This window comes from Marmota monax, unplaced genomic scaffold (assembly GCF_021218885.2).
Source record: "Marmota monax isolate L192 unplaced genomic scaffold, Marmota_monax_Labrador192_F-V1.1 WCK01_AAM20220418_F8-fsc00001, whole genome shotgun sequence".
In the NCBI taxonomy this organism is placed as follows: domain Eukaryota; kingdom Metazoa; phylum Chordata; class Mammalia; order Rodentia; family Sciuridae; genus Marmota; species Marmota monax.
This window is the reverse complement of record NW_026693777.1, coordinates 16,888,217-16,906,645: the sequence shown is the minus strand read 5'-3', so window position 1 is coordinate 16,906,645 and position 18,429 is coordinate 16,888,217. Positions and strand designations below refer to the sequence as shown.

The following is an 18,429-nucleotide window of genomic DNA, read 5'->3' as shown; positions in this document are numbered from 1 at the left end:
TTTCTCTGTGCTCCCCTGTGTCCTAAATGCTAATACACCCATGCTTTTGTCTAAAACTATGCATCTCAGACCTGTGAGTGAACACTTGACCCAATACATTTTCTGAAGTCCTCAGTTCCTGTTTAGGACTCTAGTGTTTTCTTGATGATGTCTAGCAGCCAGAAACCTCTTTTGTTGAGTCTTCTGAAAGTGCACTAGACATCAGATTTTTCAGAGGCTCTGGGAGTGCATACTCCCCACATCTTGTTTTGAAGGGACCGGAGTATTTGTTCCTTTGTTAAACTTAACACTTTGACCCCAGGGCCTTTCCTGGAGCTTGTTTTACTATGCTTGTTATGGAATGTTATAAAACTTTGTTTTGTTTGGCCTATTCCTCCTGGAAGACTGGGCCCTGAAACAACAAAAGCACAACACAGAAGGGCAGATGAGGCCTGTGAGAAGGGTGTTAGGCTGAGGTGATTCTAAGGTGGAAGTCTGGCCAGGTTATCTTGCTTCTCTCCCATCTGCATCTTCACAGTTGACTGGATGGACTCTCCCTGAATGTCTGTTGTGTGCCAGGCACCCTGAGGGATTGTCTCCCCTCTCCCTGTGCACCCAGGGGGCCCAAGTGCCTGTGGGAACAGTGAAATGCAAAGAGGAAGCTAGGAAGAGAAGTTTTTGTTGTTGTTTTTCTTTTCCCTTTTCTTTTCTCTAATACCTGGCTTTCTCCCTCTCTTTTAAAAATTATGGGCATTGCCATATCAGATGAGTTCATTGTCCTATTGGGGTCAAGGAACTTGAATTCCTTCTGTGGACTTGAGCATCAGAGAGAACCCAGTATACAGATTGTTAGCCTCCGACCCAGGATAGTGGTGGCTTTTGAAGCCGCTGATTTATTTGCTGTGTGGGTTTTGCTCTTCCTTGATGTTTTTCCCTTTTCCCTTTTCTGTTAATCCCAGGTATCACTGAAGGGGTCCACTCCAGCTAGACTCTCCCACTCTGCTCTTTGGGCAAAAGAGCCATGTGTGCTTGTGGTGTCTTAAAATGCCCTTGTCCTTGTTTATTTCTGACCTTTCTAATTTTTTTCTTCTTCCTTGAACCTGGGATAGCAAACATCTTATGACACTGGCCCTGACATGCATATTTTCTTTGTGGGACCTTCATGGATAAACATAAAAGAGTTTGCGTACTGAATTTATTTAGTATATAAGGTTTCTATACTGTAAAGAGACTCTGCTGCCTCTGGTCCACCTCATGTAGGGTTTAACACACATTTTCCCACTTCAAACTGCCACCTCTCTTCCTGATGAAATGAAAGCCTGTCTGAGGTGCCACTTCCTCCCAGAGCCACTGTGAGTTTCCCCACATGGGATGCAATCTCTTCTGCTCTCAGCTTTTCCTCTCTGGCACATGAATCACATTCTTTGACTTGTGTCAGGATAAATCTGTATGCAGAGTATCTTTGGAAGGATGCAGTAAAGTCGGTGTGATGCCTTTTAGGGAGAAGAGCTGAACAGCTAGGGCACAGACGAGGGGCTTGCTTTTGGCTATATAGCCTTTCTTTTGAATTTTATACTATGTATGTATATACACACATATATATTATACATACTTCCCATGAAATATATAAATATATATTTAGATATATTAAATATTTTATATTAATATAGTATATATTTACATATGTGTATGGATTTTCCCCAGGAATTGTTTTTTGGTAAAAGTATTATTTAAATAACAAAAACTCAATCTGTAACACATTACGAGAAAACATTGGAGGGTATGTTTTATAACCTCCGAGTAGGGAAAGTGTCCCTAACCAAGGAGAAACCCGGAAACCATGAAGAAAATGATTTTTTAAATGTATGTGTGTGCATATCTGTTATATCCCTATTTGGCTACTAGTGCCAGAAGTGCTTTTTATCCTTATTCAGAACTACAGCATACTGATCCCTATACAATAATCAATAAATATTAGCTGAATTAAAACTAAATTGAATTGCAAGTTGCTTCATTGTAGACCTCATTTTTTTTCACTTATTAAAATGAGTGCTAGATGACCTCCAGGGTCCTACTCAAGATTCTGTGGGTTTTATAGGCAGAAACACATAGCAGAGCAGAAGCGGCCCTTCCCGGTGAGAACCGCGCTTTCCCAGCATACTGGCCCTGTCTTTGAGTCTTTGCTGTTCTCAGGAAATGAGCTAATTAGACACAATCTGAGGAGAGCCAGGGAGTAAGTCTGGGAGGTCTGTGACAGCCTTGCTGCCCTTATCAAAAGAGGGAAAGTGAAGGGGTAAAGCAGTTCATGACTGCTAGCTCTCTGAACAACTTGGCTCTCCTGTCAGGACTCTGGGCCAGGTATACCATGGGGAGATCAGAGGTGTGTTTTTTAAGGGAGCTGAGTAGCTTATTTGGGCTCATCTCTTAATTTCAGAGAAACTGCCAGACTCTGGATCCTTTGGCATCTGTGCTAGCTCTGTTTGTTAACAGCTTTTTGAAAATAGTAGGTCTGGGTGGACAATTTAGTAGTAGAGTGTATGCCTAACATGTACAAGGTCCTGGGTTCAATTCCCCTGCACTACCAAGAATGAGTAAATGAAAGAAAAGAGAAAATGGCCTTCGCTCCTCATCTTCAATTATATGTAGCTTTAGCCAGTTGCAGTGGCACACACCTGTCCAGTGGCTTGGGAGGCTGAGGCAGGAAGATTGCAGGTTCAAAGCCAGTCTCAAAAATTTAGGGAGACCCTGTCTGTAAATAAAATATAAAAAAGGGCTGGGGATGTGTTTAAGTGCCCTTGGGTTCAATCCCTAGTACCAAAAAACAAAAGCAGTACAGACCAATGATTTGTAGCTTGAAGCAGAAAACTGTCACCTCTCTTTGTACCTGGAATCTACCTCCAACCCATTTGGCAGTCAGCCTGCTAATAACATTCTGGACTAGAGAAAGGTGGTACTGGGAGAGGCTATAAGGAGTTTGGGGATGGGAGCAAGCCTGCACCTTATCTTGGATAGTCAGATACTGCCATGTGACTCCCAGCCACTCTGGGCCTGTTAGAGGAAGTAAAAAAAGAGAATGACCATTCCAGTTTTCATACAGATAGATGTCTATAATATTCAGGATTGGGATGGGTTATGGTCAGTAAAAATGAATTTACTTTGGAAGAAGCTCAGTCAGTCTTGCATTTTAAGATATTTGGAAAGTTGAAATTCATGGGTGCCTGGCCATCCTGCCTTCCCACAGCCCACCCTTCCAAACATTGATCTCTTAGTGTCCTCATTGGGCCCCTCTCATTTTGTTGGCCCTAGCGTCCAATGTACTGTGTGGAGCTTCAGTTTTGCAGTCTGTCCCCAGGAGAATGAGAGATCACACTCTTCTTCCTGCAGGCTACTCAGACCTTCTAGGTCCTCTTAAGTTATTTCTACAGCTTATCTAGGCCAGGGTACCACCACAGGTAGGCTCCACTTGCCATCTCCTTAACTGACAAGTTTGAAGGGGTGAAAGGAAGGTGACCTTGACACATACCCCCCTTACACGCTACTCTGCTCCTGGGTCAAGAGTAGGATCTGCTGGTGGAAAGAACTCGGGTTCAGAATCAGAGGACCTGACTCTGCTCCCAAGTCTGCCTTCACCCTGCCTTGAGTTTGGCTAAAAGTCACTTCATTTTTGTGGGCCTTATTGTTCTTATCTTCAAAGCAGAGAAATGATATCTACTACAGTTGTGAGGCTAAACAAATAAGACAGGAGGTGAAGGTGCTTTTAAAACTAGATTGTTGTGTGGACAGAAAAATATGGGACATAACTGTGGGATAGAGACAAGTGATACCAGAGCATGGAAGATGCACAGGGCTTGGGAAGCCTACCAAGAAATTAATCAGAAATTCCCTCAGAAGCCAAAGCATTCTTCTTATTCCTCCAAGTTCTTTCTGACATTGATGTCAGAAACAAGGCTAACGTTGCCCCCTTGGGCTAACAGTATTGAATCTCCTCTCACTCTGAGTCAGAACCATGTTTCAAACTGAGAGTGGTGGCACGTGCCTGTAATCGCAGCATCTTGGGAGAATGAGGCAGGAGGGCCTCAGTTTTAAGGCTAGCCTGGGCAATATAGTGAGATAAAAAATAAAAAAGGATTGGAGCCAGACAAGGTGGTTCAGACCTGTAATCCCAGCCACTAAAGAGGCTGGTAGGTTTGAAGTCAGCCACAGAAACTTTCTGAGACCTTGTCTCAAAATAAAGAATTACAAGGACTGGGGATGTAACTCAGTGGTAAAGCACCATCTGGGTTAAATACCTAGTACAAAAAAAAAAAAGCAGTATCTCCTGTGGAGTTATGGATACAGTTCCCTGAAGACAGTGGGGAGGGAGAGGGAAATGTTGCGAACAGACAGACTTCCCTGTCAGTGGCGACCTAAATTCCAGGGTTCCTGTTGAGGCCCTCAGAGCTGTGTCATCAAGTGGAGACACCCCCTGAAAGCTTCACTGCTCTCTCTGTCTTTGCAGTGTGTCCCCTGCCCCCGGAGCCAGAGAATGGTGGCTACATATGCCACCCCCGGCCCTGCAGAGACCCGTTGACAGCAGGCAGTGTCATCGAGTACCTCTGTGCGGAAGGCTACATGTTGAAGGGTGACTACAAATACCTGACGTGTAAGAATGGCGAGTGGAAGCCGGCCATGGAGATTAGCTGCCACCTCAACGAGGGTCAGTCTGCAGAGGAGAAGGGGTATTCTGGGCCTCTGTTTTCTTTCAGCTCCTGGGAAGTGGCACCTTCTGCCTTCAGAGAGCCTTTGGCTGTGCTGCAGCACAGCTCTGCTTGATGCCCTGCAGCTTCCCTTCCTTTGGGATTTCATGTCTTTGTGGAAAACATTGGGGTTGCTGGTGCATGTCCATTAGATTCCACTGAGTCACCAGTGGGCTCCCTATCTTTACCGAGGCATCTACCCTGCTATGTAAAGCTCCTTTGATGTTTAGGATCTCTTATTTGCCTAGCCAAGTGCTGGTGACCTTTGACCATGTTCTGCTAGCACAGTGAGCGCAATGCTAACACCTTCTCCAGTGGCTCTCATTTTTCCTTGAATGGAAATGGACTGTTTTTGTTATGGAGCTATAGTCCAGCTAGATGGATGCCCCCTCTCTTCTCCTGCCTCCTTCTCTCTTGCATGACAGGAAAATTCAGCCACCTAAAGAGAAGTGAGTGTCATATGCCCATCTTTGTGTTTTATACATGGGCTTCTAGACCGGAACACATGGGGCCCATGACAAGCCAGAGAAGAGGGGGCACCAGCCTGATATTTAGAGCCAGAGCTGTGGGACCTCATGGTAGAGGCTTGTTGCAGCTCAGTTCTAAATTACCCTGCCATGGAGGGGAACATGGGTGACTCAATAAGTTGGAACATAATGCCCATTTTAGTGGTTGGTGTTCATCAACCTACTACTGAAGGCAAGATCAGAGTGGTTTATAAAAGTAAGATCTCCAGGGTTAAGTGAACTTAGCATCAGATGTATTGAAAAGGCTGGAAGTGAGGGAAATTTATTATTCAGGAAACAGAAGGAAATGTTTCCTTTCCAGTAGCACCATACATACATAGGCCATCCACATTGTCCTTTTGAAAAGGTGCAGCCACTGGATGACTCTGGATGACTTTCTGCAGGTGACATTTGACTGTATCAGCTTTGGGGCTCATGTTTTATGTGTCTGGCTACAAAATGATTCTGACAATGGCTTGTTTTCATAGACAAAGAAACCCACACATCACTCGGGGTTCCCACACTGTCTATAGTGGCTTCCACTGCCAGCTCCGTGGCGCTCATTCTCCTCCTCGTGGTGCTGTTTGTGCTGCTGCAGCCAAAGCTGAAGTCTTTCCATCACAGCAGGTGAGCCCAGCACCTCTGGTGCTGCTTTGGGGCAGGCAGCAAGCATCACCATGGGTGCTAGCCTTAACTGGCCTTGGGAGGCTGTGGTTTACCAGGTCTGTGTGTCCTAGGAAAATGGATGGGGAGGGCCCCGGTTTGCCTGGCATTGTGCTTGATGCTTTGCATATATTATCTCAGTCCTCTAGGAACATTGCAGTTGAGGGAAGAAACTGAGGCTCAGAGAGATTGAGTTGTTCGTTCAAGGTCATACCTTTAGATGAGAGCAAAGCTGATGTTGGTCCTAAATCTGTTCTGCTCCAAAGCCATGTTATTTCCCTGTCCTCAGTAGCTCTCAGAGTGTGGTTCCAGAAGTATCATCACGGGGTTGTTAGGAATGCATATTTCCAGGCCCCACTCCAGACTAACTGAATGAGACACTCTGGCGCTAAGGCCCAGGGATGGGGTTTCCAAGGCCTCCAGATGATAGTGATGCACACCCATGTTTGCCAGCTACTACTTTCTGTACTCTTGGCTTTTACTCCTGGGTGTATCTAAACCTCTCTTGCTAAACATTCTGATTTATTTGGTTTAGCATGGGACCCTGATGTACAGAAAGCTTCTCAGTAGTTTTATTGTAGTTTGAGAACCACTGCATTGCACTATATAAGAGACCAAGCAAGTAGGTTTCTTGTCTGCCTCCATCATTTTCCTTTTTCTAGTATAGTACATTATCTATAATCCGTGCCAGACTGAATGGGGGAGGTGGTTGGGGTTGGGGGCAGCCAGTGATGGGGCCCTGATGTATGTATCCCTGATGGCAGACTTTCCCCCGTGGGCTGTCGCAGCTCTCCAGGTTGCTCGTCACCCCCTGTAGGTGCCTCACTGCCTCTTGAATACATCTTTTATGTTCATTCAGTACTGCATCAGTCACTGTCATATTCACTGACAAGAAGAGCCAAGCTAAACCACAGTCTATGAAATACTCTAGGTTTGGAACTTGCAGATAACAATCTGGTTAAATTTAGTTTCTGTGTCCTGCATGTGATTTTTTCTTTCTTCTTTTTATTTTGCTTTGGAGGGAGGGGTAGCAGTTATTTTTAAAAGTTGTTTGTTTGTTTGTTTTTTGTACTGGGGATTGAACTCAGGGGCACTCAACCACTGAGCCACATCCCCAGCCCTATTTTGTATTTTATTTAGAGACAGGGTCTCACTGAGTTGTTTAGCACCTCGATTCGAACTCATGATCCTCCTGTCTCAGCCTCCCAAGCTGCTGGATTACAGGCATGTGCCACCACACCCAGATAGAATAGGGGATTTTAAGGAAACTGTTTCTTGAATGAATCAGCTATTTCCACTTGAAGTCACACTGATCTAGCATGCATTTCATTTAGGTCAAGGAATTTTCTTTTCTCTATATTTAACTACTAAGCTTATTAAAATAACCACCCTTCTTTTTTTCCTGACCTGAGTAGAAAGGAGATTTGATTTTCATTATGGACCCCATTTAAACTTTTTACTATATACATATTTCTTTTTAAACCACAAAAATTTATTTAGAATAGCAAATGACAAGCACACACCAGTATGCACGCTGCTTTCTATCCACCTTGCCATCAAAGTTTCTCTTCCTTCCAAAACCTCTGAGTACTGTTAAGGATGCCACTTCTCTCAATCCTAAGGGTGTGCATTATTTGAATTAGCATGGATTTTATCTGCAGTTTCACGTAAGAAACTTGAGAGCTACTAACAACAGTGAAGCAACACTAGTTTGGTCGATCAGCAGATTGTAGTGTGATGAGCTGAGGAGACAGAGCCTCACCTGTGTGGCAAAACTTGGCAAAAACTGGCCTGAATCCAATCTTGAAGAAATGGTTAGACACATCCAGATTATGGGACATCCCACAAGACAGCTGGCCTGTATTCTTCAAAAGATATCAATTCCATAAAAGAAAAACTGTAATGGACTATTCTAAATTAATGGAGATGAAAGGAACAGGGCTGCTAAATGGAGTGCATGATCCTTAATTGGGTCCTGAATGAAAACAAAAGGGACTGCAGCTGAAATGGATGTATTTTTGGCTAGTCTGGGGAATCTTTATTACAGCGTTACACTGATGTTAAATTTCTGGCATATGCTGTTGCAGCAGTTGCATAGGAGAAATGGTGCTGAGGAGGTACATGCTACATAATGTGCCTTACTTTCAGATGGTTCCAAAACAACGTATGTGTATGTGTATGGCAAAAGTGTCTGAATAAATTGAATTAAAGAAATCAGAGACATACCTAACACATAAATTCACCCTGTATCCCATTCATATAAGAGCAAAAATGTGCATAACTAGTGCTGAAAGATTCATAATAAAAGGTTCATATTTAGACAAATAAAACTATTAAAATAGAAAACAAAGGAGTGATTTCCAAGCAAGTCGGGATAGTGGTTATTGTGGTGGTGAAGAACAGGAGCAGCTGGGGCAGGCATGACTTGTCTAGAGTATGGCAGAGCTCTCTTCCCACCAAGGGAGGGATGTGCATTTTTGGAGCAAGCCGGTAAGTTTTGTGAAGTTTGTGAAGTTAAAAAAAAAAAAAAAAAAAGAATAGGAGTGGGGAGTGATTGAGTCAGAAGATTGTTCTTCTGATTTCCAGGCTGGTTTTTCATTTCAAGACTATAGTGCTTCTCTTTCTTTTTCTCCTCCTTTCTCCCCCCACCCCATCCTTCCCCCCTTCCCATTCCTCTTTCTAACAGCTTTATGAAGATATAATTTATATCCCATACAACAAACCTTTTTAAAGTGTACAAGGAAATGGTTTTTAGTATTTTACAACATGTGCTACCATCACTCTGTTATTTTCTTACCCTAGCTGTGCTGGCTCTATTCCTAGGTCTCTAGGCTCTTGGCTTTTGCACAAAAGTCTGGGTGCCTGTGTACCCACAGGTTAAGAACACAATCTCTGAAAGTGGGTGAAACTAGATTCAAGTCTCAGGTCTCTCTCTGACTGTTGGGCAAGATACTTAACTTCTGAGCCTCATCTGTGCCACCCCACCTTCCCCCAGTACTGGGGGTTGAACTCAGCACTCTGTGCTCACTGAGCAAGCGCTTATGACTAAGCCACATCCCCAGCCCTCTTCCGCATTCTTGGTGGACCACTACCTGAGAGCTTAAGTGAGGATCCAGTGTGGTAAAGTGGGGTTTTTTTGAGTGTTTTTGTTTTTGTTTTTGTTTTTTGGCAGTAGTGGAGATGGGCCTAGGGCCTCACACATGCTAGGCAACTGCTCTACCACTGAGCCACACCTCACCCCTGCCAAATGTCTAAAGCATATAATGCTATGTCTGGTACATAGTAAATGCTCAAAATTTGAGGTTTTTGTTGGTATTGTGGTATTTATTTACTTATCTGGGTGTTTGTTCTGATTCTCTCTCTCTCTCTTTTTTTCTCCTTCAATCCAGGCGTGACCAGGGAATATCTGGGGACCAGGTCTCCATTATGGTGGATGGAGTCCAGGTCGCACTACCTTCATATGAGGAAGCTGTGTACGGCAGTTCCGGTCATTGCATGCCACCCGCTGATCCCAGAGTGCAAATTGTGCTGTCAGAAGGGTCTGGGCCTAGTGGGAGGAATGTGCCGAGGGATCCACAGCCGCTGGGCCAAGGGGCCTGCTCCTCTGCAGGTGGAGAGGATGAGACCCCAGGCCAGTCTGGACTATGTGAAGCCTGGGGCTCCCGGGGCTCAGAGACTGTGATGGTGCATCAGGCAACCACCTCTTCTTGGGCAGCAGGCTCAGGGAGCAGCCGACTGGCACACAAAGAAGCGGCAGATTCCGAGAATAGTGACATACAAAGCCTTTTATCCCTCACATCGGAGGAGTACACAGATGGTAGGTAGTGTATGCTAAATGGGAACTATTAGCTATTTAGAGTCCTTGCTAGGAGTGAGGAAGGACTGTAGGCCTCTAATCATTGGTGTATTTTCAGCAAGGAAAGAAAATACCTAGGGCCTTAGCCTACAAAATAGGATTTCATCCTCAGAACACCAGGGAGGACTTTGAGCTTTCTGATTGGAGACATGTCACTGTTGTCTGTGAATGCTGATAGACTAGAGTCTCTGATGTTGTTGATGGGCTAAATGAAAAGGTGGATGTTCAGGGTGGGGGGCTATCCTATTGTTGTAATTTTTAAGTTCCCAAGAGGTCAGGAATGACAGGGAGACTTGGCCATTGCAGACAGTAGCTTAATTCTGAGTATTTGGGCTGGGATATAAGTAGCAAAGTGCTTGCAAAAGAAAAGACAAAAACAAAATAATCCCACAAAAAAAAAAAAAAAAAAAGAGTATGCCTGGTTCTGTGCTTCTTAGTTTCCTTGTTCTATCTCAGTTAAACCTACAGTGATTCTGAGAAGTAAATATTATTATCCCAAGTTTACAGATGGGTAAATAGGCACAAGGAGGGTAAGTCACTTGCCCATTGGTAAATGACAGTTGGGATTTGAAACCAGATGGCTCTGGCTCCAGAACTTGTGTTTCTAACACTACTATGCCATGCGGCCTCCCAGGTAACTCCCGGGTAACTCTAGCTCCTTTGTAGCAAACCATCTAGGAAGTGAAACTACTGCTTCTTTACATTTCTGCATTTGCTGGAGCCTAGAGAGTTTAACCTTGGGCTTGAGACTTTCACTTTATAAAATAACTTTGAGGGAAATCCCAATATAGTTCAGGATGCAGACTAAGCCTAGAAGTTTCCCTTTCAATGGCAATACCCTCTGTACTCATAAAGCCTTCCTCAGAGAGCCTGAGAGGAAACTTCATACCTCCTCGGTATCCTGGGTAGAGTGTCTAAAAGTTAAAAGTTTTTGATATCATGTTTGCAGTTTCCCAACTATCAATAGCTTGCATTCTTTTTTCTTGGCTGGCTAGAGAGATGGCAAGGGACTCAAATAGTTGACCCAGGTTTGGATAGGGGGACATTGACTCCCTGGACAGTCAACCACATGTCTTAGGGGATGTGTCTAAGAGCAAATTGCATCCCTTACTCTAAGGAGCCAAAGAGGTGCCCTGCTCTCTGCCCCCCTTGCAGCCTTTCTTTGTTTAGTATTGAAGAAGCATTTTTGAGAGCCCATCTTACTCTTGGTACTGGATGAGATTTCTGAAGCAACACAAAGAAATACAAAACACACTCTGTTAATGGAATGTTAGTCAGTTGGAAAATATGGTGGGGACCTGTACTAGGAAAATAATGGAACTAGGAATTTTAGGATTCTCATCGAAATGAGGGGATCAGTAAACACAACATGAAGGCTAGTGAGTTTGTGGCAGGCCAGGCCTGAGCTGTCTAGGACTGATGGTGTCAGAGGATGTCCGGAACCTCAGGCACTGGCCTGACACTGCCTCCCACTGATAATATGAGAAGACCAAAACCCAGAGAGGGGTGACTGTCCAAGGTCACACAGTTGGCAGGTGGCTTTAGGAGGAGATGAGAATTAAGCAAAACTTTGTGGAGGGAGGGTTTAGGAGAGAAATGGAAATGACTAGAGCAGCAGAGCAAAGGCAGAGAGTAGGTTCAAATTGTTGGACCCAGAAGGGATTTGAATACCAGGCTGAATGTTCAGTTTATTAGACAGTAGGAGGGATGAGCCAGAAAGGCTTATAAAAGAAGCTGGGGATTTTTGACTACCTTAAAGTGTCTGAGTAGGACATGTCTTTAAACCAGGGGCTATATGGGAGCATGGAGATGGGGTCACGAGTGCTGTGGAGAAACCCCCTTGGGATAACCACTGTCCTTCCCCTCCTTGTCTTCCTGCAGATATCCCACTGTTAAAAGAAGCATGAGGGCTACCAGCAGCCTTTCTCCTTTTCTGCAAGGGTCCTCTCTGCCCTTCTTCCCTCTCCCACTGGGTCTGAGCACCCTGTACTCTCCAGCCACCCCACCTGGACACCTGAGCTGCCACCTGTGTATCTGTGTGTCTCTGAAGGCCTGTAGGCCACCTCGCTGGAAACTCAAGGAAGATTCTCGCCATCTGCCTGGACAGCTGGAGGAGCTGGCTTTTTGCCCTGCTCAGCCTTCCCATCTGTCGGGGACATATTTGAATGTGCTGGATCGAACTCTCCCTTTTCCTAAGCTTTTGGGTCCCTTCTAGCCAGCTCTCTGGTGGCAGCCCCCACAGTCCTTGTGGGCCTGAGTGCCACCGTGTTTACTTGTGCCTTCCCTCACCCCTTCAGTTTCCTATCATGCAGGCATGTTGCTGTCTACAGGCCTTAATGGCTGCTGCCCTTGCACACAGGGCCTGGGCCTGGCATTGGTGCCCCTTGCAGGAGCAGATCCAAGAGTGAGCTCTCAAGGCAGGAGTGGCTCTCGCTGGGGCAGGAGTGTGGGTCCCTGGGCTTGCCTTGAGCTGACACTGGTGGCACATTTCCTTGACTGAAAATGGAGGATTTGGAAAATTATGCCAAAGCTGTCCCGGCACCCAGTTGTCCAGCTCAGGTGCAGCCTCCTCACTCTGTCAAGTTGAGAGTTTCCAGAAACATCCAGAAGATCTTGAGGGAGAGAAGGAAGGTGACTGATAATGATCTTCTTCCTAATATGCAAGTTCTCACTTCCTGCTTCCAGATCAACTGCTTGGGCCACTGCTTTTCTGCCTCCCTGGATAAGGGGAAGTTGCATGCTGCCTCCTGGGCTTTATCTCAGGCAGCTCTGGCTTCCTGGATGCCCACAGGGGCCTGAGGCACATCATGTCTAGGGCAGGAGAGTTGCTAAGATGCCATCAAATGCTCATCTGGTCACTGGCAGTCTGGGCAAGTTGCCCCTTTATGAGTTTGTGGTGATGGAGGGGAGGCCAGGAGGCACAGACCAAGTCCCCAGTGGCTGCAGGCAGCTCCAGCCCAATCCTGAGGATCCTCCTCACCACGGTCATGTGCCTTAGTAACTGTGCCCAGGAAGTGGCCTGTTCCTGCTGCACCACTGCTTTTCCTACTTCTGCCCTTTCCTGCACCCCTACACAAATCCTGTCTGACAAGCCACACCTTGTCTTCTCTATACCCTAGGGAAGGGCTGAGAAATGGTTCGCAGCATCCCCTGGCCTAACTGGCTAAGGTAGGCCAGCAAGTGCCCAGTTGCTTGGCTCCCAGGGCCCCTTTAGACTGAAGCCTGGGTGTAGGCCCTTGAAAATGGGGCGGTGGGGGAGTGTTCCAGCCACTGCTTCCAGGGTCCCCCTTCCCCCCATATTGAATGCTAACAAGGCTGGGCAGATGAGCTCCAACTGGCTGCTACCATCTTCAGAAGATAGATGTGGCATTAAGGAATGTTTGCTTTTGCTTTTTTTTTTTTTCCCCCTCTGAAGCACTGGGGCTGGGAAACTTTCAAGCTGACCCTGTGCTGTACCTCTGCTCCTCCCCTGACCTCTGGGGTAGTGAAAATATTAAAAGGTCCAGTGCATTTTCAGTACCTGACTTAACAGGGTTAGCTCCAGGTGTGGGTGTCCTTGAACAGAGGCACAGCTGCCTCCCAGCCCACCACCCCTCTGCCTCCACTTTCACAACGCACTTTACTCCCTGGTCGTGGTCACTCCCGGCCTCCTGCCACCCCTCGTCTTCCTTCCTCTCAGGGTTAGGGCAGTGCCTGCTGGCCACTCCCACATGTCCCCTACCCAGGAGCACCAGCTGCTGCCTAGAGTCCAGGCAAGTGTAGTCAGCTGGGAATGAGGTGGAGAAGGTGCTAGAACTAGAAGGCTGAAGCCTGAGGGAGATGAGACACACCTCCCAGGAGTTGCTGGCATGCCCCCCTTTCCCAGGGGTCCTGAGGCCCTCAGCTGCATTACAGACCCCGGCTCCCTTGCGTCCACAGTGCCGTCCTTGTCTTCTTCCAGGACAGAGCAGGGGGAAGTGAGTAGGAGGGGGCTGAAGTCTCACTGTGGAGCCTTTAGCTTTTATTTTCCACTCTTCCAAAACCTGGATTCTATTCTAGAATATTTTTTAAATAGAAGATCCTACCCTTTTCTACCTGGTTACTCTGGGTTTTTGCCCCTTGAGAGATTGCACTTTTTGTTTGGGGTTTATTCAGCCACCTAGGTGACTGGTGTGGCCCTTAGTAAAATGAACAGCCTTCCTTCTCCTAATGCCGCCTTCCCTCTCGCCATGCTTTGACACCGCTCTGGGGATCACAAGCCCAGGCTTGTCTGCCTGGTAGGAAAGTAAGAAGCCTGAACAAGTGGGCCCACCCCCTCCTCAGGTCTGAGGAGTCTCTCTCCTGAGGCTCCTGGGCTTGTGCAGGCATTGCGGCTCAGCCTGTCTTGCTGCTGATGTCTGGATCAGTTTCTTCCTACAGTTAGATTTCTCTTTCCCCCAAAGCAAATCTTAACCATCAGCCATGTGCTACTTGTTCCTGGGGCTTCTGGGCTTTGTCCCTTGTTAAGGGGGTTGGGGACTCCACAGCTGCCTTGAGGTGGGGCCTGGCTAGAAACAGGGCCAGTGTCACGTGGCAGGCTGTTAGGAAAGAGGCTGCCGAGAGCCTGGAGCAGATGGGAAGAAAGAAACAGCCACAGCCCTGCTTTCCCGAGCTCATCTCTAGGGGAGTCCTGCAGACTTGTGCAGGAGAAATGGTCAGCACCAAAGGACTTATTTTTGTTTTGTTTTGTTTGCACACTTGACTGACTCAGTGCAGGTTTTATATCCTGGTGACTTGCAGTCACATTTTAGCAACTTTCAAGAGCCAGAACATGGTGAAAATCATTTAAAATTTCCGTCCCTTCCATGCCTTAGTTTAGCAGGTAGGCTCTGTCTTTTGCCATTTCTGTATTTCGTGTGCTGTGTTCCTGTTTCACTGGATGTGAACTGTGAAATGGGCCGAGTCCTGGCCACTCTGTGAGTTTGGTTTTATAACGCATTTCAGTGTACATTCTACAAGCACTCCGTATGCAAACAGAACTTAAACGAAGATTGTCTTCCCCATTCAACTTGCCCTCCTCCTCCCAGCCCCAGCTTTAAAGTTCTGTGGAGAAACCAGACGGCAAGAAAGACAAAGGTATATGATTCCTGCTTCATGAGTGGTGGCATGGGGATAGATGGCACTTGCCCTTTTCCTCCCAATACCCACCGAGTGCTCAAACCACTTGCTTCCTACATAACAATGTTGCTTCCATTTCTGGGGAACATCCTTTCATAGAGAATGGAATATGCTGCAAACATTTCTAGATTTTTTTTTTCTCCCCCCTTCTCAAAGAGCAAAAAGGGGCTGGAAGGGAAGTGACATACAGGCTTCACAGCTGAATTCCAGGTTCACATGCCAAGGACAGCAAGGCTAAGACCTTCTTGTGAGCCTGTGGGGCCTGCTAGGCCTCCTGCAGGGCTTGCAGAATGTTTTTCTCAACAGATGTTTGGACTGAGTGGTATGGTAGCTGGTTTGCTAGAGGGAAAGGTGGCAGGCCCGGCTTTGCTGGAGAGTGACTCTTTAACTTCCATTTGGAACCCTAGTAGAATTTTGAACAAAAACCCCAGTGTTGAGCCCTCTGCCAAGCAGCAGAGTTAGCCAGAGGGGCTGCAGGGCAAAGCACTTGGATTGCCAAGCAGGGAGGCGAGATGGTTTTGGGTTGTATGGCAGTGCCCACACCTGCCCTGGCTTCTTAAGATTGTTGCGCCACTCTGGGATCCTTTGCAGAATGGTACTCTTGTAATGGTTTAAAACAACACATGCATAATCGACTCTGTGCAGGATGTCACTCAATCAGTTTGGGTTTGCTTTATTTTATTTTATATATATATTTTTTTGGTATCCTGTACATTGCAGTGGGTGTGAAGATAGTATTTTAATATTTGTACAAAGTTTAATTTAATTTTAATTGTTCTATGTATATAACTGCATTTCTAAATAATAATAAAAAATTCTTATGGAGGCAGTTGTGGGAGATGTGATCCTTCCAGAGGATTTTTGCAGAAACCCTAGAGTGAAAAGAACAGATATAAGTAAGAGCTCACAAAGGGCTGAAGCACTGACTCTGGGGCAGGGTACCTGGCAAGACCGATGCAATGGGGAGGTGGTGTGCAGCACCACCAGCGTCATGGCCTCATTCCTTGTTCAAGCGCTCTCAGGATGCCAACCTCTGTGTTCAAGCTGGAATTCAGGAGAAGACTAGACATTATGTTTTGGGCCTATGTGGACTGCCAGATGTGCTGGGAGGGCAGACTGCCACAGAAGCACAGTGAGTGATGTGATCAGGAATGCCCAGGGCGTAATGGGCAGCCAGAGAACTCCTCTGGGATGGGATGGCATTTAGGCTGACATGCAAAGGGCCAGTAAGTGAGGTTAAACAGCAGGACACTACCTGTGCACAGGTGCAAATGGAGTAGACAGCACATTCTGTTCAAGAAACCAGAAGGATCCCTGTGTAGCTGCACTGCAAGGCTGGGGAGACAATGGCTCAGAAAGGGCTGTGGGAACTGAGCACAGTAGTGAATATCTGTGATCTCAGCAACTCAATATGCTGAGTCAGGAGGATCACAAGTTTGCTGCTGGTCTAGGGAACTTAGCGAGAACCTGGTTCAAAATTTAAAAAAATTAAAAAGGGCTGGGGATGAAGGTCGACGGGAGTGTCCCTGGGTTCAATCCCTGGTACCTTCCCCCATACCTACACACACACACACACACACACACTCTCTCTCTCTCTCTCTCTCTCTCTCTCTCACACACACACACACACACACACACACACACACACACAAGCTGAGGAGGGAGGCAGGGACTAGGATGAGGGCCCTTACCAACTGGGCAGGGAGGGAGTTTGCACTAAGAGCAATAGGAGGCAGCATCTTAGCAGTTTTCAGTGACAAAGTAGCTTAGCAAGATCTGCAGTTTGGGGAGCCTTGCCTTTCAGAGTCTCTTCCAACCAGTGAGCTTCAGGGAGATGAAAAACTAATTTCAGCACAGGGAAATGGCACACTTTTCACCAGAGGGAAGTGCTCTCCTCTGGTGGTGAAGAATGGATTTGGGGGGAATAAGCATGGAGAGAAGATGGTAATCGAAGAGATATTTATTAAGTAGATAGAATCAACAATTTTTTATACCTTTATTTTGTTTATTTTTATGTGGGTGCTAAGGATTGAACTCAGGGCCTTGCATGTGCTAGGCGAGCGCTCTACCACTGAGCCACAACCCCAGCCCCTAGAATCAACAAATTTGTTGACCAAACTGGATGTGGAAGAAAAACAACACAACATCACTGCGGAGAGTGGAGAGGAGAGGTCTGCTGTTCACTAAGCACTTCATCAACTTAAAACTAATGGTGATGGGGCTGGGGCTGGGGCTCAGTGGTAGAATGTTTGCCTAGCACATGTAAGGCCCTGGGTTCGATCCTCAGTACCACATAAAAATACATAAATATATAAAGATATTGTGTCTATCTACAATTTTTTAAAAAATTGTTCGCGGGGGGGGGGGGGGGGGGGGGGCTGGGATTGTGGCTCAGCGGTAGAGCACTTGCCTAGCACCAGCAGGACCCAAGTTCGATCCTCAGCACCATATTAAAAAAGGCATTGTGTTGTGTCCATCTACACCTAAAAAATAAATATTTTTTAAAAACTATTAAAAAATAAATGAACAGATTTTTTTAAATTAATGGCAATTGGCTGGGTACAGTGGTGCACACCTATAATCCCAGCAACTCTGAAGGCTGAGGCAGGAGCTTCGCAAATTCAAAGCCAGCCTCAGGAACTTAGTGAGACCCTGTCTCTAAATAAAATATAAAAAAGGACTGGGGATGCAGCTCAGTGATTAAGCGCCCCTAGATTCAATTCCTGCTTTCAAAAAATAAAAAAAATAAAAATAAAACCAATGGTGACAATAGCTGATACTTCTTAAGAACTTCCTGTCTACCAGGCAAGCTTCTGTGCACTTTGTGTGTGTAAGCTCATGACGGCCACACAGTGACTCCAGAGGCAAGTGCCTTTATTGCCTGTATCCCCTTGTCAAATATACTGAAACTCGGGAGTGGAGAGGCAAAATGGCTTTTTCAAGCTGCAACCTTGAAAACCCAGGTAGGTCTGCCGGGCTACCATTCCTCCCTCATCAGGCACTGCCTGCCTCTCTCAAGGGCCTCCTGGGTGTTACCACCTCCCTTCTGCCTTTCAGAGTCTCTCCAACCAGTGAGCTTCAGGGAGAGGAAAAACTAATTTCAGGACAGGGAAATGGCACACTTTTCACCAAGAAAATTAACTCTTAAAGAATGGTGGTGTTGGGGAGGAGGCTTTAAGACATGCATAAAATGATAAGAAAACTTCCTCCACAAGAAAAAAAAATTAAAAGGGAAAAACTCTTCATGATGGATGTGTCTCCTCTGTCCCTGGAAACAAGTACAGACAGGTGTCCCTTCAGGTAAGGAATGCTGGCCCCATACAGAAAGGAGCCGAGAGCCTGGGGAAGAGAGATTGTCAACGCAGGGTCAGTCCTTCGCCTTTTTCTTGATGACAGATAAGGCGGGGCAAAAGTAATAAAACCTGCAGATCAGCGAGGGCAAAGGGCTGTCTGAAGTGGTTGACGCAGGTGTGAAGAGCTTGGGTGGAGAAAAGAGGAATCTCCTGCCCTATTGCAGAACCTGAAAAAGTGGAGACCCCAGACAACAAAAGCA

General features: G+C 46.2%; 1 protein-coding gene across 5 annotated transcripts in view; it reads left to right on the top strand.

Annotated features, from left to right (window-relative positions):
* Window positions 1-15,701, top strand: part of Susd6 (sushi domain containing 6) — a 107,324-nt gene extending 91,623 nt beyond the window's left edge. For all 5 annotated transcript variants that reach the window (XM_046461145.2, XM_046461144.2, XM_058584538.1 and 2 more), the window contains exons 3-6: window positions 4,478-4,675; window positions 5,710-5,848; window positions 9,274-9,701; window positions 11,622-15,701. In XM_046461145.2, coding sequence (XP_046317101.1) covers window positions 4,478-4,675; window positions 5,710-5,848; window positions 9,274-9,701; window positions 11,622-11,647 — 791 coding nt within the window. In that variant the 3' untranslated portion in view covers window positions 11,648-15,701. The remainder of the gene's footprint in view (window positions 1-4,477; window positions 4,676-5,709; window positions 5,849-9,273; window positions 9,702-11,621) is intronic.
* Window positions 15,702-18,429: the final 2,728 nt, after the last annotated feature.